Source organism: Rutidosis leptorrhynchoides, chromosome 7 (genome assembly GCF_046630445.1).
Source record: "Rutidosis leptorrhynchoides isolate AG116_Rl617_1_P2 chromosome 7, CSIRO_AGI_Rlap_v1, whole genome shotgun sequence".
In the NCBI taxonomy this organism is placed as follows: Eukaryota; Viridiplantae; Streptophyta; class Magnoliopsida; order Asterales; family Asteraceae; genus Rutidosis; species Rutidosis leptorrhynchoides.
Genome location: NC_092339.1, coordinates 6,560,905 through 6,586,551, shown reverse-complemented (window position 1 = coordinate 6,586,551; position 25,647 = coordinate 6,560,905). Strand labels below are relative to the sequence as shown.

At 31.4% G+C, this 25,647-nt stretch overlaps 1 protein-coding gene across 2 annotated transcripts; it reads left to right on the top strand.

Moving 5' to 3' along the window:
* Positions 1-20,153: 20,153 nt before the first annotated feature.
* LOC139857998 (probable galactinol--sucrose galactosyltransferase 1) lies at positions 20,154-24,485 on the top strand. 2 transcript variants are annotated; one of them, XM_071846853.1, is made up of 12 exons: positions 20,154-20,453; positions 20,814-21,082; positions 21,181-21,271; positions 21,345-21,393; positions 21,504-21,595; positions 21,697-21,804; positions 21,880-22,014; positions 22,093-22,645; positions 22,736-22,803; positions 22,882-23,016; positions 23,199-23,416; positions 23,923-24,485. In XM_071846853.1, the coding sequence occupies exons 1-12, from the start codon at positions 20,263-20,265 to the stop codon at positions 24,297-24,299; spliced, it is 2,286 nt and encodes a 761-aa protein (XP_071702954.1). In that variant the 5' UTR covers positions 20,154-20,262; the 3' UTR covers positions 24,300-24,485. The 2 variants fall into 2 exon arrangements, with proteins under 2 accessions (XP_071702954.1, XP_071702952.1); XM_071846851.1 differs by having other exon boundaries at positions 21,697-22,014.
* The last annotated feature ends 1,162 nt before the right edge of the window (positions 24,486-25,647 follow it).

Here is a 25,647-nt window from a genome sequence, read left to right as displayed (position 1 = left end):
TGAGATCCTTTTCAAGGAAGACTCCCCTTCGATACACAAAGACTTTGTTCTCAGTAGGGTTATAAAACAAATATCCAAAAGAATCAGCCGGGTAACCAACAAATAAACACTTTTCGGATCTGGGTTCAAGTTTATCTTGAGCTTCGCGACGAACGTAATCCTCACAACCCCAGATTCTTAGATATGAGAGAGACACAGTTTTACCATGCCATATCTCATAAGGTGTTTTAGAAACTTTCTTGGTTGGGATGAGGTTAAGGATCCTTGCGGCAGTTTGTAGGGCATAACCCCAAAAACTGATTGGAAGCTTTGTGCAGCTCATCATGGATCGAACCATATCAAGTAATGTTCGATTCCTCCTTTCAGCCACACCATTATGTTGTGGTGTTCTAGGAGGAGCTAATTGTATATATATATATACCCCGTAGATGATCACGAAATTCATCATTAAGATATTCACCACCTCTATCAGATCGGAGAATCTTAATTCTTTTGTTCAGTTGATTTTCTACTTCATTTTGGTATGCCTTGAACACTCCCAAAGTTTCAGACTTTTGTTTAATTAAATAAACGTAACCATATCTACTGAAGTCATCAGTAAATGTAACGAAGTATCGTTCATTGTGTCTAGTAGGCGATCTGAACGGACCGCACACATCAGTGTGTACCAACCCCAACAAATCCTTAGCCCGTTTACAGTTTCCTGTGAAAGGTGCCTTTGTCATTTTTCCTGATAAGCAAGATTCGCATTCATCATACGATATTATATCAAATGATTCTAGAATTCCATCTGACTGGAGTTTGGCTATGCGTTTCTTGTTTATGTGGCCTAAACGACAATGCCATAGATACGTTTTATCCAAAACATCTTTGGATGAATCAACATTATAGATTGAACTATCATTTAGCTTTGCTGTGGTTTCTAAGATGCCTTCACAAGGACTAGCCTTGAAATAAAACATCCCATTTTTATGAACAAGTATTGATCCATTATCAAAACTAAAATCAAAACCATCATTAAATAAAGCATCAAAAGATATAATATTTCTTGCCATTTCTGAAGCGACCCGTCCTAATCCATTCGGACGAAGTCCATATCGATTATAAACGATTCACAAAAGTTGATTACATCGCGAGGTATTTGACCTCTATATGATACATTTTACAAACATTGCATTCGTTTTTGAAAAGACAATCTTTCATTACATCAAAAGTTGACAACATGCATACTAAAATGTCCCGTTCTTATTGATTAAAAATGTTCCATATTAATTGATTTCGTTGCGAGGTTTTGACCTCTATATGAGACGTTTTTCAAAGACTGCATTCATTTTTAAAACAAACCATAACCTTTATTTCATCAATAAAGGTTTAAAAAGCTTTACGTAGATTATCAAATAATGATAATCTAAAATATCCTGTTTACACACGACCATTACATAATGATTTACAATACAAATATGTTACAACAAAATAAGTTTCTTGAATGCAGTTTTTACACAATATCATACAAGCATGGACTCCAAATCTCGTCCTTATTTAAGTATGCGACAGCGGAAGCTCTTAATAATCACCTGAGAATAAACATGCTTAAAACGTCAACAAAAATGTTGGTGAGTTATAGGTTTAACCTATATATATCAAATCATAATAATAGACCACAAGATTTCATATTTCAATACACATCCCATACATAGAGATAAAAATCATTCATATGGTGAACACCTGGTAACCGACATTAACAAGATGCATATATAAGAATATCCCCATCATTCCGGGACACCCTTCGGATATGATATAAATTTCGAAGTACTAAAGCATCCGGTACTTTGGATGGGGTTTGTTAGGCCCAATAGATCTATCTTTAGGATTCGCGTCAATTAGGGTGTCTGTTCCCTAATTCTTAGATTACCAGACTTAATAAAAAGGGGCATATTCGATTTCGATAATTCAACCATAGAATGTAGTTTCACGTACTTGTGTCTATTTTGTAAATCATTTATAAAACCTGCATGTATTCTCATCCCAAAAATATTAGATTTTAAAAGTGGGACTATAACTCACTTTCACAGATTTTTACTTCGTCGGGAAGTAAGACTTGGCCACTGGTTGATTCACGAACCTATAACAATATATACATATATATCAAAGTATGTTCAAAATATATTTACAACACTTTTAATATATTTTGATGTTTTAAGTTTATTAGGTCAGCTGTCCTCGTTAGTAACCTATAACTAGTTGTTCACAGTTAGATGTACAGAAATAAATCGATAAATATTATCTTGAATCAATCCACGACCCAGTGTATACGTATCTCAGTATTGATCACAACTCAAACTATATATATTTTGGAATCAACCTCAACCCTGTATAGCTAACTCCAACATTCACATATAGAGTGTCTATGGTTGTTCCGAAATATATATAGATGTGTCGACATGATAGGTCGAAACATTGTATACGTGTCTATGGTATCTCAAGATTACATAATATACAATACAAGTTGATTAAGTTATGGTTGGAATAGATTTGTTACCAATTTTCACGTAGCTAAAATGAGAAAAATTATCCAATCTTGTTTTACCCATAACTTCTTCATTTTAAATCCGTTTTGAGTGAATCAAATTGATATGGTTTCATATTGAACTCTATTTTATGAATCTAAACAGAAAAAGTATATGTTTATAGTCGGAAAAATAAGTTACAAGTCATTTTTGTAAAGGTAGTCATTTCAGTCGAAAGAACGACGTCTAGATGACCATTTTAGAAAACATACTTCCACTTTGAGTTTAACCATAATTTTTGGATATAGTTTCATGTTCATAATAAAAATCATTTTCTCAGAATAACAACTTTTAAATCAAAGTTTATCATAGTTTTTAATTAACTAACCCAAAACAGCCCGCGGTGTTACTACGACGGCGTAAATCTGGTTTTACGGTGTTTTTCGTGTTTCCAGGTTTTAAATCATTAAGTTAGCATATCATATAGATATAGAACATGTGTTTAGTTGATTTTAAACGTCAAGTTAGAAGGATTAACTTTTGTTTGCGAACAAGTTTAGAATTAACTAAACTATGTTCTAGTGATTACAAGTTTAAACCTTCGAATAAGATAGCTTTATATGTATGAATCGAATGGTGTTATGAACATCATTACTACCTTAAGTTCCTTGGATAAACCTACTGGAAAAGAGAAAAATGGATCTAGCTTCAACGGATCCTTGGATGGCTCGAAGTTCTTGAAGCAGAATCATGACACGAAAACAAGTTCAAGTAAGATCATCACTTGAAATAAGATTGTTATAGTTATAGAAATTGAACCAAATTTTGAATATGATTATTACCTTGTATTAGAATGATAACCTACTGTAAGAAACAAAGATTTCTTGAGGTTGGATGATCACCTTACAAGATTGGAAGTGAGCTAGCAAACTTGAAAGTATTCTTGATTTTATGTAACTAGAACTTGTAGAATATATGAAGAAAACTTAGAACTTGAAGATAGAACTTGAGAGAGATCAATTAGATGAAGAAAATTGAAGAATGAAAGTGTTTGTAGGTGTTTTTGGTCGTTGGTGTATGGATTAGATATAAAGGATATGTAATTTTGTTTTCATGTAAATAAGTCATGAATGATTACTCATGTTTTTGTTATTTTATGAGATATTTCATGCTAGTTGCCAAATGATGGTTCCCACATGTGTTAGGTGACTCACATGGGCTGCTAAGAGCTGATCATTGGAGTGTATATACCAATAGTACATACATCTAAAAGCTGTGTATTGTACGAGTACGAATACGGGTGCATACGAGTAGAATTGTTGATGAAACTGAACGAGGATGTAATTGTAAGCATTTTTGTTAAGTAGAAGTATTTTGATAAGTGTATTGAAGTCTTTCAAAAGTGTATAAATACATATTAAAACACTACATGTATATACATTTTAACTGAGTCGTTAAGTCATCGTTAGTCGTTACATGTAAGTGTTGTTTTGAAACCTTTAGGTTAACGATCTTGTTAAATGTTGTTAACCCAATGTTTATAATATCAAATGAGATTTTAAATTATTATATTATCATGATATTATCATGTATGAATATTTCTTAATATGATATATATACATTAAATGTCTTTACAACGATAATCGTTACATATATGTCTCGTTTAAAAATCATTAAGTTAGTAGTCTTATTTTTACATATGTAGTTCATTGTTAATATACTTAATGATATGTTTACTTATCATAATATCATGTTAACTATATATATATATCCATATATATGTCATCATATAGTTTTTACAAGTTTTAACGTTCGTGAATCACCGGTCAACTTGGGTGGTAAATTGTCTATATGAAACATATTTCAATTAATCAAGTCTTAACAAGTTTGATTGCTTAACATGTTGGAAACATTTAATCATGTAAATATCAATCTCAATTAATATATATAAACATGGAAAAGTTCGGGTCACTACACATACCATTTCGTAATATATCTTACTATAATAGACTTAATAATAATCTTGATGAACTCAACGACTCGAATGCAACGTCTTTTGAAATATGTCATGAATGACCCCAAGTAATATCTCTAAGATGAGCAAATGTACAGCGGAAGATTTCTTTCGTACATGAGAATAAACATGTTTTAAAGTGTCAACCAAAAGGTTGGTGAGTTCATTAGTTTAACATAAATAATCATTTCATAATTTTAATAGACCACGAGATTTCATACTTCCATTTCTCATAATCATACGTCCCATGCATAGAGACAAAAATATCATTCATATGGATTGAACACCTGGTAACCGACATTCACAATATGTATATAAGAATATCCCCATCATTCCGGGATCCTCCTTCGGACATGATATAAATTTTGAAGTACTAAAGCATCCGGTACTTTGGATGGGGCTTGTTGGGCCCGATAGATCTATCTTTAGAGTTCGCGTCAATTAGGGTGTCTGTTCCCTAATTCTTAGATTACCAGACTTAATAAAAAGGGGCATATTCGATTTCGATCATTCAACCATATAATGTAGTTTCGATTACTTGTGTCTATTTCGTAAAACATTTATAAAAGCGCATGCATTCTCAGTCCCAAAAATATATATTGCAAAAGCATTTAAAAAGGGAGTAATGAAACTCACAATACTGTATTTTGTAGTAAAAATACATATGACGACATTGAACAATGCAGGGTTGACCTCGGATTCACGAACCTATATCAAGTATTAACACATTATAGTATAAATCAATTAAGTTTATATATTTGTTATGTATTAATTATTCTTATAATATATTATGATACTTATTTGATATTTAATTAATGTTATATCAATAATATTAGTTGAAACATAATTTTATATAATATTAGTATATTTTATGTAATAATATATTTACATATATATCTTTTGTTTTGCAAAATTAATAATTGTAGAAATACCTAACTAAGGATAATAATAATAATATTAATAATAATAATAATAATAATTTTTAAAAGTATAAAACTACCTTAGGAGTCAGTTTTAAAAGGATTGCACCAAACCGGGCTCGAACCCGAGACCTCTCGCTCACTCATCAACACCCTTAACCATTCCTCCATTTCAGTTTTTCTGATTTATAATACAAACCCAAATACTTATCTATTACATGTTTCAACCCACTTCATCTTCTTCACCAAAATCTAAATAATCAAACAACTTCATTCTTAATAGTCAATCATCAAAATGGTTTTAGGACTTCTAAACAAACATGAAACAAAAAATAAAAATGTGTTCATGATATAAAAAAAATGAGAAAAAAAAATAATAAATCCTACTGCTTGCTTGTAGCTAGAAAAAAAAAATTTTGTTTTCAATTTTGAGTTCGTTTTGGACAATCTTTACAACATGAAACATGTTTCAAATCATTCCTAAAATCTATCAAAATCATCAATTTAACTGGAAACTTCAACACGATTACGAATTTCGCGATGAACACTTTCTTTGACTTTTGACAAAATAACTTTGACTCGCAAATTCGAATTCGTTATTAAGAATTGGAACTTGAGATTTTACAGGAAGTTTAAGTAAATGATTCCTAACAACTCTGCATTTTTAGTTTTTGAAATTTGTTTCGAATTCTCGTTAGTGTATATCACTGTGAAGAACTCAAGAACTCAAAAATTGATTTTTAGATTAAGAGTGTTATAGGTTATGATTACAACATGAATTGTGTTGCAAATCATTCCTATAAACTTTATAGATCATCAAATTAACTGGAGATATCAAAACAAACTCGAATTTGATTCAAGAACACTTAGTTGACTTTGAAAACCAAAACTTTGACTCTCAAATTAGAAATTGATAGAAAGAATTGAAGATTGAAAACTTACAGATAGTTTAATTAGATGATTCCTAACCATCTTGCATTTTTAGTTTTTGCAATTGAACTAGAATTCGAATTTTGACAAAATCACTCAAGAACAGAGGTTATGCGTATTTTCTTTAATAGTTTGGTTTTTAATTCAATTATAAATGCAATAATCTATATAACAAGTGAATTCCTGTTTTCAATTGTGACTGAAATAGACCTGTAACAAACTCCCGACATAAACAAAAATCAAGAACAGTTTTGATGGTTATTGGTAACAAATTCGTACTTTTTATTTTTATTTTTATAAATTACATAATTAATATTGATAATTAAATTATATACAAGTAGTAATAATAATACTAATTAAATTATATTAATAATAATAATAATAACATTAATAATGATACCAATAATAAATAATAATATTTATAATAATAATAATAATGATTTTAGTGATAATGGATATTATAAAAATAGTAGTATTAATAATCTTAATCATAATTTTACTATTCATTATAATAATATAATGATGATGTTAATAATACTGATATTAATATTAATACTGAATGTAACAGTATTATAATATGTATAACTAAACTTGTAATTACATTTAATATTACAAGTTATTACTTTTGTAATATCTAATAATTATATTTTATATCATATGAATATATTTATTGAATGTTTAACATTTACATGCTTTATATATGTTTCAACATAGTAATTCTTACTGGAATCATTTATATATATTTATCTTATATAGGTTCATAGTAATATTATATATATATATATATATATATATATATATATATATATATATATATATATATATATATATATATATATATATATATATATATATATATTCATTTTAATAATAACTTAATTATTCTGTTCATTATTTTACATTTTTAATTTCAAATTGATTAAAGGTATTTTACTAATTCAAAATATTATATATACTTATACTTATATTTATATATATATTTATACACAATGGTTCGTGAATTGTCGAACACAGTCAAAGGGTAATTTAATATATAAACATAGTTCCAAAGTTTTAGAGACTCAACATTATAGATTTTTGCTTATCGTGTCGAAATCATATAAAGTTTAAGCTTAAATTTGGTCGGAAATTTTCGGGTCATTACAGTACCTACCCGTTAAAGAAATTTCGTCCCGAAATTTGAGTGAGGTGGTCATGGCTTACAATAAAAATGTTTTCATAACCAATATGAGTTGATAATTAGAGGTTTATCATCATTGAATAATAATGATAAAATAATTCGATTATTCTAAGAATACGAGTGAAGCTATCGCAAAAGAGTGAATTGAAGAAAATAAGATTTTCCTTAGCTTTTGAAGTAAACAGGGTTGAATTCCGGAATTCAAGGGATTTAAAGAAAACCTTCAAAATCTAAAAGATTTGATTTTTCGGCGAGTAAGGAAATTAAGATCCCTATAATTATATACGGTGATCTTCCTCGATTATTCTGTCTGATATTTCCATTATAAGTTAAACTCTTCCGTTCCATTATTCTCACCATTTCTATACTCAATTAAAAAAATTTGTGAAAATGCTAAATCCAGTTCTGATTCTTGTCCTTATACTTACTATCGCAACAATCATTCTCCTTTTCCTACTTCCACCAGAAAAATCTATTTACTTCTACTATTACCTTGTGGTGATAGTGCTTTTAATCCTCCTGTGTCTTTATGTTGCTATAAACATTGATATACATTGTTTGTAATTTATGTGTTGTTATCGGGATTTATATCTTCCCTTATACCTCGAAGTCCCTTCTTCTGTTTTCCATAATCATTGTCATCCACAGTTAATGCTCTATCCTATTTTACTGCGATTTATACTCAAATTTTCTATTTCTTTTAGGGCTTTGTCCCTTCGTTTCTTCTTTTTACGATTGGACATCTCTGGTAATGGTCCAGAATTCGTAGATATGGAGTTTCGAATGAATTTAATGTTCTAAACAAGAAAGAACGTTATCGCACGATTTGATTTGTCAAATTACCAGAATCACTGAGAATAGAACTATCAAGAATATATTTTCTTGATATGTTCAGAAATTAAGCAGAATGAAAGAGTTATGTAACATGACACATGATGACGTTATAATCTGTGAATCATCATGTTCCATTTAGAAACTCAGCATGACTTACTGTAATATAATCACGTTGATCAAGTGTCATTATATTATACTAACTCATGCATCAATTCCCAACATTACTTCAATAACATTCATATTTTAAGCTCGAAAGTTTACAGAATATAGAAACTAACAGTTTCTATATGATGTAACACTGATAGAACGAAGAGATTAATGATTTCAGATAAGAATAGTTATAAAAATATCTTCAGAAATATGGAGGATATTTATAATGAAAGATACGATGATATCTTGGAATTTCTAATATTGAAGGATGGTGAAGAAAATTTGTCCGCAAGAGTTTGGAGTCAGAAGCAAGGTATTCGCTAAAGATTTCATCAGAAACAGAATCATCAGGATTCTTAATGTACAAGTTTAGTCCTTGTGATTTGTTCAGAGACTCCTTCGTAGTTTGCTCAATCAGTTTTTCAGTTTCAAACTTTTACTGAGCTTTGCTAACATACAATTCTTTATCATCAACTTTTGGCTGTTGAGGTCGTTTACGGTTTTTGTTGTTTCATTCAACTTTTCAAAATTCAGAGCATTAATTCACAGACTGGGTGCTTTTCAGAATTTCAGAATGGAAGATCATAGTTCAAAAGATAAATGTTATATGGATACATATAACTGTTGTTGTAGAAACGTTGCGAGACTCATAATACAGGTTTGCTGATTCCCGATAATTGGTATGGCAATTCTTGTTACATGATGCAGATGAGTACATGATGAGACTTCAATAGATAAATATACGGATTTTTCGGAGAGATTTAAACCAAGGAGTGACGAGGTTGCTGGTACATCTGCTGGTAATATGGTGGAATATAAAAGGTTCTCCGGTAACAATAAAAGAGTACGCATATATATCAAGGTTATAATGAAGTTGGTTCGGACGAAGAGTCGAAGTTGACTTGTTGGAGCTGTGACAAAATTGGCTAATTTGGAAAGAGATTGCAAAGTTATCTTCGATAATAATAACGCTAAAGGAATTAGCACAGCTACGCGTTAAACGTTTACTCAGTTTTCGAGAGTTTTCAGGTGCATAGCTATATGCATAGATCTTTTCTTCTGTAGATATATATCACATTCATGAAACTATACTATATATTAAGGAATCATGAAAGGTTTGAACGCAGATTGTAATCGTCATGATACAAATGAGGTTTAAGATGAAATCAAGTGGCAAACTTGAAGAGATGTTTAGTTTCATATGTTATAATCAATATTTTAATTCATTTTAATTGTCCAATGTTGGCAGTCCACAGTTGATAGTCCACGGTTGACAGTACAATATTTCATATATAGCTTAATATATAATATTCGAATTAATTAATATGTGTCGTGACCCGTGTACATGTCTCAGACTCGATCACAACTTAAACTATATATATTATTGTAGAATCAACCTCAACCCTGTATAGCTAACTCCCGCATTACTGCATATAGAGTGTCTATGGTTATTCCAAATAATATATATAGATGGGTCGATATGATATGTCAAAACCTTGTATACGTGTCCCGATATTTAAAGTGCGTAAAATAAATAACAGAAATTAAATGACGATAAATAAAATTGTGAGAATTTAAATTGCGATATATAAAATGCGATAAATAAATTGTGATAAATAAATTGCGATAAATAAAAGGTAATACAGAATTAACAGTTAGCTAGGAACAGTTAGCGTGGATTCTTAACAAAATTTCTCATAGTTAAATTGTTTGTTTCTAACAAATTTTATTTTGTCCAATGTTTTCTTCATTATGCCACTTGTTGGATTCTGGTAAATCAAAATCCAAATATGAAATTGAATGAAAATGGTTATTCTGCTGTAAACGGATACGTATATTGGTGGTTGTAAGTAGGATAGTAAATGACCGTTGAATCAGATTCGAAGAATGTACAGTGTAACTTATTAATGTGAAACCTTAAATATTCCTCGGGTATTACCTACCCGTTAAAATATTTTCATCATTAACAGTTTGTACAAAAGAATTTTTTTAATTACAATCTTTATGAAAACATATATACATATATATTTTCTTCAGATGTAATCATGGATTTAATGAGTCAATATGATATTAGACTCATTTGATTTACCGTTAGAATAAGAATATATATAATCTCTAATACATTGAAGATTACATACTCGTCATGTCGAACGAAGATAAATGATGTAAAACGATTCGCAGATTGATGATTAAGCTCGAGGTACATAATTAGATGTTGAGGTGTATGATGTGAACTTGAGTTGTTGGTGGTACTGGTATTGATGTTGGTGGTACTGTTGGTGCCGGTGATGTTGCTGAAGCTGGTACGTTTTGCACCATATTTTCTAGATTGATTACTCAAGCGCGAAGCTCGTTGACTTCTTCTATTATACCGGGATGATTGTCGGTCGAAACAAACAGATGGATAAGGTTTAAAATCTTATATAGAATATAATCATAACGAGATACTCTAGAAATGAGCGAAAAAATGGTATTACGGACAGATTCTCTGGTAAGTGCTTCAGGTTCTTTGTCAAGAGGACAATACGGTGGATGAAAGAGATCACCTTCTCCTTGTCTCCAATGATTAAGTAGGCTTCGAACCCATCAGATGAATTGGGAATGGCTGATTTGTTGATTCATTCCGGTGCCACTGTTTTCGGAGCTTGAGTGAACTCTATGTCGGAATAACTATCGGAATAGTTATCGGAATCTAAGGGACTCGAGCTGGTTGAGGGACTCATCTCGTAGGATCAGATAAAGGATTTTCGATAAGAAATAGATTATAGGATGTAGATTAGTACCCTGTAATACATAATTTACATATGCGTATATAATACTAAAATCCCATAAGTTACGGAGGAATCTACGGAAGCTGTCAGACAAAGGTAACAATAACAGATACGCTAAGATATGAATTTATCTATACACTGTCTATGCAATAGAGGCAGTAAGACGTGTCTAGACTTTAAGGATGATAAACAAATAATTTTCGACACTAATGATAAGCAAAACTTTTGACATGCAGACACGGTCGAAGTCCAGACTCACTAATGCATCCTAACGACTATCAGTTAGACTCACTAATGCAAGACCTGGTTTGCTAAGACCACCGCTCTGATACCAACTGAAGCGACCCGTCCTAATCCATTCGGACGAAGTCCATATCGATTATAAACGATTCACAACAGTTGATTACATCGCGAGGTATTTGACCTCTATATGATACATTTTACAAACATTGCATTCGTTTTTGAAAAGACAATCTTTCATTACATTGAAAGTTGACAACATGCATACCATTTCGTAATATATCTTACTATAATAGACTTAATAATAATCTTGATGAACTCAACGACTCGAATGCAACGTCTTTTGAAATATGTCATGAATGACCCCAAGTAATATCTCTAAGATGAGCAAATGTACAGCGGAAGATTTCTTTCGTACCTGAGAATAAACATGCTTTAAAGTGTCAACCAAAAGATTGGTGAGTTCATTAGTTTAACATAAATAATCATTTCATAATTTTAATAGACCACAAGATTTCATACTTCCATTTCTCATAATCATACGTCCCATGCATAGAGACAAAAATATCATTCATATGGATTGAACACCTGGTAACCGACATTCACAATATGTATATAAGAATATCCCCATCATTTCGGGATCCTCCTTCGGACATGATATAAATTTCGAAGTACTAAAGCATCCGGTACTTTGGATGGGGCTTGTTGGGCCCGATAGATCTATCTTTAGAGTTCGCGTCAATTAGGGTGTCTGTTCCCTAATTCTTAGATTACTAGACTTAATAAAAAGGGGCATATTCGATTTCGATCATTCAACCATATAATGTAGTTTCGATTACTTGTGTCTATTTCGTAAAACATTTATAAAAGCGCATGCATTCTCAGTCCCAAAAATATATATTACAAAAGCATTTAAAAAGGGAGTAATGAAACTCACAATACTGTATTTTGTAGTAAAAATACATATGACGACATTGAACAATGCAGGGTTGACCTCGGATTCACGAACCTATATCAAGTATTAACACATTATAGTATAAATCAATTAAGTTTATATATTTGTTATGTATTAATTATTCTTATAATATATTATGATACTTATTTGATATTTAATTAAGGTTATATCAATAATATTAGTTGAAACATAATTTTATATAATATTAGTATATTTTATGTAATAATATATTTACATATATATCTTTTGTTTTGCAAAAATAATAATTGTAGAAATACCTGACTAAGGATAATAATAATAATATTAATAATAATAATAATTTTTAAAAGTATAAAACTACCTTAGGAGTCAGTTTTAAAAAGATTGCACCAAACCGGGCTCGAACCCTAGACCTCTCGCTCACTCATCAACACCCTTAACCATTCCTCCATTTCAGTTTTTCTGATTTATAATACAAACCCAAATACTTATCTATTACATGTTTCAACCCACTTCATCTTCTTCACCAAAATCTAAACAATCAAACAACTTCATTCTTAATAGTCAATCATCAAAATGGTTTTAGAACTTCTAAACAAACATGAAACAAAAAATAAAAATGTGTTCATGATATAAAAAAAATGAGAAAAAAAAAAATAAATCCTACTGCTTGCTCGTAGCTAGAAAAAAAAAATTTTTGTTTTCAATTTTGAGTTCGTTTTGGACAATCTTTACAACATGAAACATGTTTCAAATCATTCCTAAAATCTATCAAAATCATCAATTTAACTGGAAACTTCAACACGATTACGAATTTCGCGATGAACACTTTCTTTGACTTTTGACAAAATAACTTTGACTCGCAAATTCGAATTCGTTATTAAGAATTGGAACTTGAGATTTTACAGGAAGTTTAAGTAAATGATTCCTAACAACTTTGCATTTTTAGTTTTTGAAGTTTGTTTCAAATTCTCGTTAGTGTATATCACTGTGAAGAACTCAAGAACTCAAAAATTGATTTTTAGATTAAGAGTGTTATAGGTTATGATTACAACATGAATTGTGTTGCAAATCATTCCTATAAACTTTATGGATCATCAAATTAGCTGGAGATATCAAAACAAACTCGAATTTGATTCAAGAACACTTAGTTGACTTTGAAAACCAAAACTTTGACTCTCAAATTAGAAATTGATAGAAAGAATTGAAGATTGAAAACTTACAGATAGTTTAATTAGATGATTCCTAACCATCTTGCATTTTTAGTTTTTGCAATTGAACTAAAATTCGAATTTTGACAAAATCACTCAAGAACAGAGGTTATGCGTATTTTCTTTAATAGTTTGGTTTTTAATTCAATTATAAATGCAATAATCTATATAACAAGTGAATTCCTGTTTTCAATTGTGACTGAAATAGACCTGTAACAAACTCCCGACATAAACAAAAATCAAGAACAGTTTTGATGGTTATTGGTAACAAATTCGTACTTTTTATTTTTATTTTTATAAATTACATAATTAATATTGATAATTAAATTATATACAAGTAGTAATAATAATACTGATTAAATTATATTAATAATAATAATAATAACATTAATAATGATACCAATAATAAATAATAATATTTATAATAATAATAATAATGATTTTAGTGATAATGGATATTATAAAAATAGTAGTATTAATAATCTTAATCATAATTTTACTATTCATTATAATAATATAATGATGATATTAATAATACTGATATTAATATTAATACTGAATGTAACAGTATTATAATAACTATAACTAAACTTGTAATTACATTTAATATTACAAGTTATTACTTTTGTAATATCTAATAATTATATTTTATATCATATGAATATATTTATTGAATGTTTAACATTTACATGCTTTATATATGTTTCAACATAGTAATTCTTACTGGAATCATTTATATATATTTATCTTATATAGGTTCATAGTAATATTATATATATATATATATATATATATATATATATATATATATATATATATATATATATATATATTTTTATGTATTCATTTTAATAATAACTTAATTATTCTGTTCATTATTTTACATTTTTAATTTCAAATTGATTAAAGGTATTTTACTAATTCAAAATATTATATATACTTATACTTATATTTATATATATATATTTATACACAATGGTTCGTGAATCGTCGAACACAGTCAAAGGGTAATTTAATATATAAACATAGTTCCAAAGTTTTCGAGGCTCAACATTATAGATTTTTGCTTATCGTGTCGAAATCATATAAAGTTTAAGTTTAAATTTGGTCGGAAATTTTCGGGTCATCACAATTTCGGCACTGTAGCAAACATTAGATAAAACAATACATAGATCAGTATCAAAAGAAATTTTGTATTCTCCAATCATGTTAACAGAGGCAACGTTCTTATTTCGCATGATTAGATTGAGCTCTTCGGTCTTCAGCTTCCTACTTATTGTGAGTCCCTGCACATTTGTACAAATGTGAGTACCACATCCTGTGTCCAATACCCAGGAATTAGAAATAGTAGTATTGTTTAGTTCAATCATGAACAAACCTGAAGGTACAGCGACACCCTTAGCCCGTAGTTCATTAAGTTCCTTCAAGTACTTAGTACAATTGCGCCTACAATGTCCTTTATCCCCACAATGGAAGCATATTGCTTCTTCAGGAGACTTGGTTTGCGGGATCTTTGAAGTAGAAGAGTTAGCAATGCCCTTAGGTTTAGGTTTGAAGTTAGACGTGCCAACCTTACCCTTGCCCTTGTTCTTGCCCTTTGCTTTGTTTTTCTTCTTCTTGATCCCACTTTCACGAATGGCTAGGATGGTAGTTGCGGGTTTAGCTTTGGCCATGTTAGCCTCAGCGGTTTTCAACATGCCATGGAGCTCCATGATTGTTTTCTCCATATTGTTCATATTATAGTTCATAATGAATCCTTCATATGCACTAGTCAGCGAGTTCAGGATAAAATCCGTTGCAAGCTCTTGACTTATGGAAAAACCAAGGCGCTCCAGTTGGTCTATGTACCCTTTCATTTATAGTACATGGACACTAACACTACTTCCCGTTGCCATTTTACAAGATACGAGAGCTTTCACGGTGTCAAACCTTTCTTGATTTGCTTGTTGTTGGAACATGTCCTTTAGTTGGTTAAGCATGTCGTACGACCCTAAGCTCTCCATGCCCTTTTGGAGCTCTGGAGACATGGTCACCAACATTAAGCATGCTACCTCATTAGACTCGGAACGCCTTTTTTCAAACTCGTCCCTAGCCGCTTGAGTAGCTCTCGATCCGGGTTCTGCCGATAAGGGTTCCTCAATTGCCCTGATCTTTCCTTCCATCCTAAGAGCAATTCTCAGGTTGCGAAGCCAGTCCATGTAGTTCAAGCCCGTAAGCTTGTCCTTTTCGAGGAGCCCTTTAAGGCAGAAATTAGTGATTGATGACGGAGTAGGATTTGTGTTTGTTGTAGACATCTATCATATTTTTAAAGTAAGTTGTATTAGTTAGTTTGATATGTTTAATCCTTGTTAAGATAATTATCCAAGTGTGTTCAATATTCAAACAATTATAATTAACAAGGCTAAGATCCATATTTCACTTATGGTAACGACGGGTTTATCGCGGATCGCCAATCATAAGCTATTTAGGTAGGTAACTATATTACCAATTTCATCCATTATGAAATTCTTAGGTTCTGCGGGATTTAGTGATAATCAATTATTTCACTTGGCATGTTTAATCCCTTCTACGCTAATCCTTCCTCGTGGCGGGTTTGCCACGAACCACGATTTCAGATTGTAAACCGTTCGTGATAGATACACGTGAAATCCGGCCCAAGACTCTCGGGTATCGTAAAATTCACCTCACCCTTCCCAACACCCAATTAAAGTCCGGCCCAAGACTCTCGGGTATCGCGAACTCTAATAGGTAGAAGGTTCGGATGTGTGTACAATTCATGGGTAGCGTAAAGTTTACATTTAAAATGGGGTTTTGTTTTCTTTTAGCAAAAGTAGTTTATTCCATTTCAAAACATTTGCTAATTATGTATTGCGTGTTGCGTTTGTTAAACTAATTTTAACCAAACCATTTTAAGTGATTATTGTCTTTTGTTTCTATACTAATTTTCTAGCTAGCATGGCATAGACAAATAAGAACACAATAATAATCATGACACGTAATTATCGGTAGTATGCCTCGAGTCCTATGCGTTTTTCCGGTGAGCCAACACACGGAAAAACTTGGTCAACTAGGGACATAACCTTGTGTGAGAATTGGCTCCCACTAAAACCTCCATCTCCATTAAATGCTCGGACGGGCCGCCTTGTGAACATCATTTTCGTGATTCCAATCTTGGTTGCATTATTTTACAAAATAACTATTCTATTTTCTATACTACTACAAATACAATATGAAAAAGAAATACGACATGCAAGTCGTTTAATAATTATTACATTCATCCCGAATAAATAAGAAATACGACATGCAAGTCGTTTAATAAATTATTACATTCATCCCGAATAAATAATAAATTAAATCACACAACCAAACATTCACACAAGGGTCTTATAGAGGCAAATACTACCGATTTCATACAACAATCATATACATTACAAATGGAGTGCCAAACATCCATTTTATGAAACATGTTTCGATAAGGATTGATTTAAACAACACTTAATGGTACATAACAAATATCAATCCTTGTTTACATAACTTATGTATGTAAACCCACTTCATATTTTGTAAGTATGGTTTTCATGCTAAAACTATCCAAACAAACATATTAAGTGAATTAAAACATGTTGGAGATTTATCCACTTTAACAAAGCATAAAGTCTAAAATTAACAATTTTAATTTTCTCATTTCATGTAAAACATGAATATAGTTTATGTACTTTATTTTTCTAAACTTTGAATCACTTTTAGTCAACATTCAAGTTACCTTATCAAATTTTCGGATTTTGGCAGATTCATACATGCAACTTCAGATGGTCATATCTTACTCATTTCTAGTCCGTTTTCGATGAATTTTTTTTTCAAATTTAAGTTCTTTCAGTTAGCTTTCAAATGCAATTGGTCTCATACAATAATATTGAGTTTAAAGCCCCGAAATAGTCCATCAAAGACGGACTGTCCAAGCTGAAAAAAAATATTCTTAAATGAAAAAATGAGTTTAACCCATTTTACATTTTGCCAAAATCCAAGATTCAAATTAGTATTTAGGAAACATAAAACACAAATCATGATACTTGTTTTGCATGTTTGTTATGCATGATCATCTCCAAGAAGCATGCACAACGCATCCATCAAAACTAAATATCATAAGAAAAGTTTGCTAAAACTTGTACAAGATGGCTCGGATACCACTGTTGGAGTATGATACAAATTCAAAGCGAGCGAAAGCATTTTTAAAACTTTACAAAATCATACTCTTCCACGGATCATTGTACAAAACTTTGGCAAACAAAACAAATTAACGAAACCGAACAAGAGAAGATTAGAATACAACCTTTGTAGCCTTTTGAAGATCTAATTTGAAAACCCAAAGAAGAGTTCCTCTAAACGGTAGACACCCAAAGTTCAAACCTTGCTTCGATCTATACCTTCTACTTAACGGATATTTTCTTCTTCGTTATTTTCACCAAAAACCGAACCCAATTATAGATTCCAAGTATTTTTGGTTACTTGAAAATAAGAAAGAAAAATAGCATTTTTGTATGTGTGTTTTTGTATCTTTTTCATAACTTTTCCAATACCAAGACTTGGTATTATATATTACATAATTGATACAATTAATACATCTAGTACAAATGTAATAAATAAAGATTTGAAAAGATTTGCAAAATCAAATCTTTATATAAAATAAGATTTACAAAATCAAATCATATTTTATAAATCAAATCAAATCTTATATCTTATATAAAATATGATTTGCAAAATCTAATCAAATCTTTACATATTTAGATTTGTAAGTATATGTATACACATAAAAAAACTTACTTAATTTATTAAACCATTAACTAATGATTAATAAATTAATTTCCGATTAGAAGGTATATCAAACAATTTTACGATTGGCCTTTGTGTGTGACCGAATAGGATAAATGGACTTTTATTATTTAATGTCAAGGGCATATCTTCGGAATATATGTACCACGGTCAAACCACGGTCGAACTGTAGCCAACCCGAGAACATATTTCCAACAGTAGTATGCTTATTGCTTTGTGTATTGTATGTAGGCTCGGCTGCTCAAAATGAGTTGAGCATACTTGTGTATAATTCGTTGATACTAATAGTAATATATATATTTCTGCTTTTAAAAAAAATTAATAAAAATAATATATATATATATATATATATATATATATATATATATATATATATATATATATATATATATATACACACTAGTGAAATGACCCGTGAAATCACGAGTTTGTTTAAACGAAACAATTTAATGACATGTTTTAGTTATTAAATGAATGTAAATGATAAAGTCATTTATTTTAATGATCCGTTTGACTAAGAAACTTGTCGTTGTTTTTACAAATATATAGAGACATGTATTTTTGCATACATATGTAACGTAATTAATTTCGTAAAAAGAATCCATATTTGAATATTAATAAGATAATAATTATAATTATAATAATTATATTAAAAGTAAATAATAATAATAAAGTGCGCTCAATTTTGAGTATTATATTTTTAATAATAATAATAATTATTAGTAATAATAAATGTCTTTTAATTTTTTTTAGAAAATTAAAATTACAATTTAGGAGAGATTAGTATTTCTTTTTATAAAAGATTTCGTATTATTTTTAATTTAATATATATTATGACATCATCATTATGAAAATTAAAGGGTAATTAACTTAATGATGACATCATCATTTTAGAACTTTATATGACTATATAAATGTATTCACTATTGTAAAAAACCTGATTAATCATCGATTACTCATTTTTTAAAGCAATCCGTTCTGATTTTTTAAAATCCATTTAATTAATCGGTAAAGTAAACACTTGAAATAAGTAATATAAAAAATAATGATGAAGACACTTGTAGTGAGTCTGGAACATGTATATAATAAACTTAAACGTATACATTTAGCTCAATAGTTCACCACATGTTCTTGAGTCATGTGATATGAAGAGGCTATGGATTCGATCCCAGAGATGTCTCTGATTTCTTTAAACCAATTGAACACTAATAGTGGTGATATATGTTGACCCTATATGGAGGTTTTACCGGCCCGCTCGATGGGATAAAGGCTCGACCACATGCCCGTATGGATTGTGGTTCGATGTCCCTTGGTTAGCGGTTCGGATATCTGCGGTGATAAATGAGCGTACTCGATGTCAAAATTACCATTAAAAAAAACGTATACATTTTAGCAAATACCTTCAACAATACATCTATATAGAGTAGATAAATAATTTGGAATTGTTCAAGTAAATGTACACGATAATATTAATGACACGACAAATATGGGGCGTGACTGACCCGATCCAATCTTCTCCAATCAAACAAAAGACACATACTCCGTATTAAATAATTACACACGTCATCCTTTTTATTATTCCATATATAAATAGTCCCTCTCCCTCATACTCATGATCAGCAATCAAGATTCCTTAAATAATTGTCATCCACTTTTTCTTTTTTACTCCCTACTTCCTAATAAGATAAGATATTATTGTTGTGTGTTCTGTTTTTGTTTCTTGTGTTTGCATCTGAGAAAAATGACTGTGGGAGCAGCTATATCGATCAATGACCGAAAACTGAACGTGTTCGGAAATTGTGTGTTAACTGATGTACCTGAAAATGTGTTCCTTACTTCATCCACTGGCGATGAGATGATGAATGGCGCGTTCGTTGGCGTACGATCAGATCAGACTGGTAGTCGTATGGTGTTTCCGGTTGGAAAACTTGAGTACGCATCTCACTTCTCATATTTTATTTAATAACATATTTAATTTTTATTTTTGTAAGTTTGTAATAACAACCACGTTTATAATGTTATATTTGCGTGTTATATTGCTAGACTAGATTTGTTGGTGCCATTTTAGTAATCTCCACTTTTTTTTGGTTTCACATTTGATTCATTGAAAATGGTAATGTCTACATTTTGAGTTAGAAATTGATGATTTAAAAATAATTTAACTAAAACTATAAAACTGAATCGATGCAAAAGTAACAAGTTTTGAGACAGCTTTATTTATTTTTGCATTTTTTAAGGGAATAAATCGAGTTAAGTTGATAGAGAATAAAGAATAACGGATGCAAAATGCAGGGGACTGAGGTTTATGTGTGTGTTTCGGTTCAAATTATGGTGGATGACACAGAGAATGGGGACATGTGGTCAGGATATACCTACTGAGACCCAGTTTTTAATAGTCGAAACGCGTGATGGTTCATATTATGGGGAAACTAATGAAGATGACGATGATGGATGTCATCAAACAGCTCTATACACCGTCTTTTTGCCCATTCTTGAGGGTGATTTTAGAGCTGTTATACAAGGAAACGTCGATAACGAATTGGAGATTTGTTTGGAAAGTGGTATGTAATGTTTTCATTCGGGGATTGTTATTAATGCTTATTATTATTGTTGGTAATATAAATTTATACAAATGTGATGGATTTATGGTCATTTGTAGGTGATCCTGATGTGAAAGATTTCGAAGGGAGTCATCTTGTATTTGTGGCTGCTGGATCTGACCCGTTTGATGTCATAACGAATGCAGTCAAGTAAACACATTTGTGTGATATGTCATATGCATCTAAGTTTTGTTACTTAACTAATGATGTATTAACTTTACAGGAGTGTGGAAAGACATTTACAGACATTTTCTCATCTTGAAAGAAAGAAGGTAATTTGATTAATCCTCTTTAATGATTCTTTTGCAGGTAAGTAACTAATTGATTGATTTATGTTAATACATCAAATTAATGATTTTGTTATACATTATTATTGATTCAGATGCCAGATATGTTAAATTGGTTTGGATGGTGCACATGGGATGCTTTTTACACCGAGGTTACTTCTGAAGGTGTCAAACAAGGCCTTGAGAGGTAAATCTCTGACCTTTTTCCTAGGTTGGCAAAATGGGCGGGTCAGGCACGGGTCATCATTATAAAAGAATGTAAATGATATGATTATATCACAATTGCAGTTTCGAGAAAGGAGGGGTTTCACCAAAGTTTGTTATCATCGATGATGGGTGGCAATCGGTTGGTATGGATCCCAGTAGCGTTGAAGCTAAAGCTGATAATACCGCTAAGTGCGTCCTTCAAAGTTTCGTTAATTTCGTAAATAAAAAAAATGAAGTTACTAACAATGTACTTGTTTCGTATAGTTATGCAAATAGGTTAACTCATATAAAAGAGAACCACAAATTTCAGAAAGATGGCAAAGAAGGTCACAGAGTAGAGGATCCATCAATGGGACTTCGTCACGTTGTTACAGACATTAAAGACCATCATAACATCAAGTACATGATTTTTTATTTTATTATTTCATTTGTAGTTATTAAGTTTTACTTACTTAGCCATTGTGATGATATTTATAGGTATGTGTATGTTTGGCACGCGATAACCGGTTATTGGGGTGGAGTGAGACCCGGAGTAGCAGAAATGGAGCATTACGGATCCAAATTGTTATTCCCAGTTTCATCTCCAGGAATTGAATCCAATGAAAATTGTGATGCTTTGAAAGCCATTATCACAAACGGGCTCGGTTTAGTTGACCCTGAAAAAGTGTTCAACTTTTATAACGAGTTGCATTCGTATCTTGCATCTGCTGGTATTGATGGTGTCAAGGTAGATGTACAAAACATTCTTGAAACACTCGGTGCAGGCCATGGTGGTCGGGTTAAACTTACTAGGAAGTATCATCAGGCGTTAGAAGCTTCGGTTTCTAGAAACTTCCCTGATAACGGAATCATTTCTTGCATGAGTCACAACACAGATGGTTTGTACAGTACAAAGAGAACAGCGGTAATAAGGGCATCAGACGATTTTTGGCCAGGGGTTAAGGCGTCACACACAGTCCATATTGCTTCGGTTGCTTATAATACTGTCTTTCTAGGAGAGTTCATGCAGCCTGATTGGGATATGTTTCACGTAAGCTAAAATAATCTCGTTCATGTGCTTAATTATATTATATTTGTGATCATTAGTTCATGATTAATGTGTATTGATTTTACATTGTAGAGCTTGCATCCCATGGCTGAATATCATGGTGCTGCTCGTGCGGTTGGTGGCTGTGCTATTTACGTCAGGTGCGGTTTTCAGTATTTATTTTTCTTCTTTTTCCCCTTTAGTTTTTCATAATAAAAGTATACGTAAATAAAATGCAGTGACAAGCCTGGGCATCACGATTTCAATTTATTAAAGAAGCTTGTGCTTCCTGATGGATCGATATTAAGGGCAAAACTTCCAGGAAGACCAACGACAGATTGCTTGTTTGTAGATCCTACCAGAGATGGAAAAAGGTAATTTATGGTTATCTAGAGTAGAAGCGTCAAGATGGGCGTGGACTTTGGGTAACGGGTTAAGATGGGCTAGGCCAGGTCATTCATAAGTAAATGGGTTGAAATAGCCGCTTATAATGTTTACTAATCTCTTTTAAGGTGTTGTTTATGTTTGAACCATCTCTTAATGAATGTTGATGCAGTCTTTTGAAGATTTGGAATTTAAACAATTTCAACGGAGTAGTTGGAGTTTTTAACTGTCAGGGAGCAGGATGGTGTAAAGATGGAAAGAAGATACTCGTACACGATGATCAACCAGTCACCATAACCGGAATCATCCGAGCTAAAGATGTTAATTACTTGCCTAGAGTTGCACACAATAATTGGGCTGGAGATGTCGTTGTATACAGTCACCTAAGCCGTATGTCTATGTCTAAGCGACAACAACAAAACAAAAACGGAGGCTGTCTCGGCCGACTAGTCGGTTGGATGACTAGCTCGTCCTGTTTCACCCAAAAATGTCTAATTAGTCGGCGCTAAAAGTCAGGTCAAAGTTGGTCAAATTCAGTCAAAGTCGGGCTAGAGTCAGTCAAAGTCAAATTTAGGTCAAAATTTAATATTTTTAAGGAGAATATTAAACGTAGCCCTAAGGACTACGTTTAAGCATTTATTGCAAAGTGTTAATCTTCCATATTATAAAGTACTTTCCATACTTAAATTCAGGGGGTCAATTTATATCTGAAAATATGTAGTTTTATATATTGATGTGTCATATGTAGGTTAAAAACATATATGATAAAAAGTCAACGTTAGTCAATGTCGGACTTGACCGACTAGTCGTTTCAAAGTCCCGACCGACTCATCTCCGTTTTGCAACTTTTCCAACCTTGACAGGTAAATTACATGATAAATTTTTATATATTGCAGGAGAATTGGTGTATCTTCCTAAGAATGCATCTATCTCGGTGACTTTAAAATCGAGAGAATACGAGGTTTTTACAGTAGTTCCAATCAAGAAACTGTCAAGTGGGGTTCGTTTTGCTCCTATAGGTTTAATCGAAATGTTCAACTCAGGAGGTTCGATTGTTGAATTAAACTATGAAATGGAGAAACAAGGAAATGTGGGGTTGAAAGTTCGTGGGTGTGGTGCGTTTGGAGCATATTCAACAAAAAGACCGATAAGAGTTACTATTGATTCGAAAGAAACTGAATTTGGGTATGAAGAGGGAACCGGATTGGTTAGTATTAAATTAAATGTTCCAGAAACAGAGATGTGCTTATGGGACATCACCATTGAAGTCTGAAGAACTGGTTCTAGTGTCATTGCAATTTGAGAAAATAAAGCATTTTTAAGCTCACAAGGCTCATGTATAATGGAAGTGTCAAATTGGGTGGGTTCTCATTCCTGTTTGTTGCTATTTAAATTAGATACTCTTGCTCTATAATGTGGCATAGTTTATTAAATAAAATCACGCCGTTGGTCCCTAATTGCACCGGATGACCTTTTTTCAATTTTTATCCGGACTCCTCTAAAGTTTCTAATTGTTTCAATTGAGACCGCAGGTGTAACGAGCTAGAATTACTCCGTTAAGTTCATTCATGTGCCAAACATGTGAGGGTAATCCAGTCACTTACAATCAGTGTTGTAAAAAACAGTCGAGACGGGTGTCGCAACGGTTTTACCATGCTACCGTTATAACGGACCTAGAAACGGTTAAAAAAACGACCAACGCTTAAAAAAACGATCAAAAACGCCAAAAAGACAGTCAACAACTGCCGAGACGGTAATAAAACGGCCGAGACGACGGATGTTGACCAATGTTGACTTTTTAAATAAATTTCAAAAATACACGTGTCAAAAATTAATATTTCAAATTAAAGGCAAATATCTATGTTTACTTTGAAATATATATATATATATATATATATATATATATATAGGGGTAGGATCAAGAGGGAAGTAACCATTGGGGGGAAGCGGGGGGAAGCAAAAACTTTTTTTTTTTTTTTTCGTTTTTTTGAAAAAACTTTGTTCACGAACATTATAGATGAGATGAAAATATGAACATTTAGTAGAGACACTTTGTGATAAATGTTTTTATTTTGGCGGGAAAACGCTCGAAGAAGTAATATATAACAATTATCGTGTTTTTCGAGCATATGTTGAGGTTTTAGCTATTGGGGTTTAGATATTAGGGTTTAGATATTAGGGTTTAGAGGGTTTAGATATTAGGGTTTAGAAATTTAGGGTTTAGGGTTTAGATTTAGGATTTAGATTGAGTTTTTAACACGAACGGTTTAGAGTTTAGAGTTTAGGGTTTGGTGTTTTGGGTTTATGGAATAAACCCAAAACACCAAACCCTAAACCCTAAACCCTAAACCCTAAACTCTAAATCGGGCTAAATTTTACTTCACAAAACATGAAAAAAAGACGTTCATATTCTTCACGAACAATATTATCTTGAATGTTATTTTTGTCGATCGTTTTCCCGCCTAAATAATGACATTCATCACGAAGTGTCTCTTCTAAATGTTCATATTTTCGTGTGATCTTGATGCCGGAAAAAAAAAAAATTCCAAAAAAAACGAATTTTTTTTTTCTTCCCCCGATTGGTTACTTCCCCATTGATCCTGCCCCTATATATATATATA

Bases quoted from the DNA above. Each gene is read 5' to 3' on its own strand.
- LOC139857998 (XM_071846851.1), top strand. From the start codon at position 20,263: ATGACTGTGGGAGCAGCTATATCGATCAATGACCGAAAACTGAACGTG. The intron at 21,596-21,696 runs GTAAATCTCTGA...TCACAATTGCAG, and splicing joins GTCAAACAAGGCCTTGAGAG to TTTCGAGAAAGGAGGGGTTT. The intron at 22,015-22,092 runs GTACATGATTTT...TGATATTTATAG, and splicing joins AAAGACCATCATAACATCAA to GTATGTGTATGTTTGGCACG.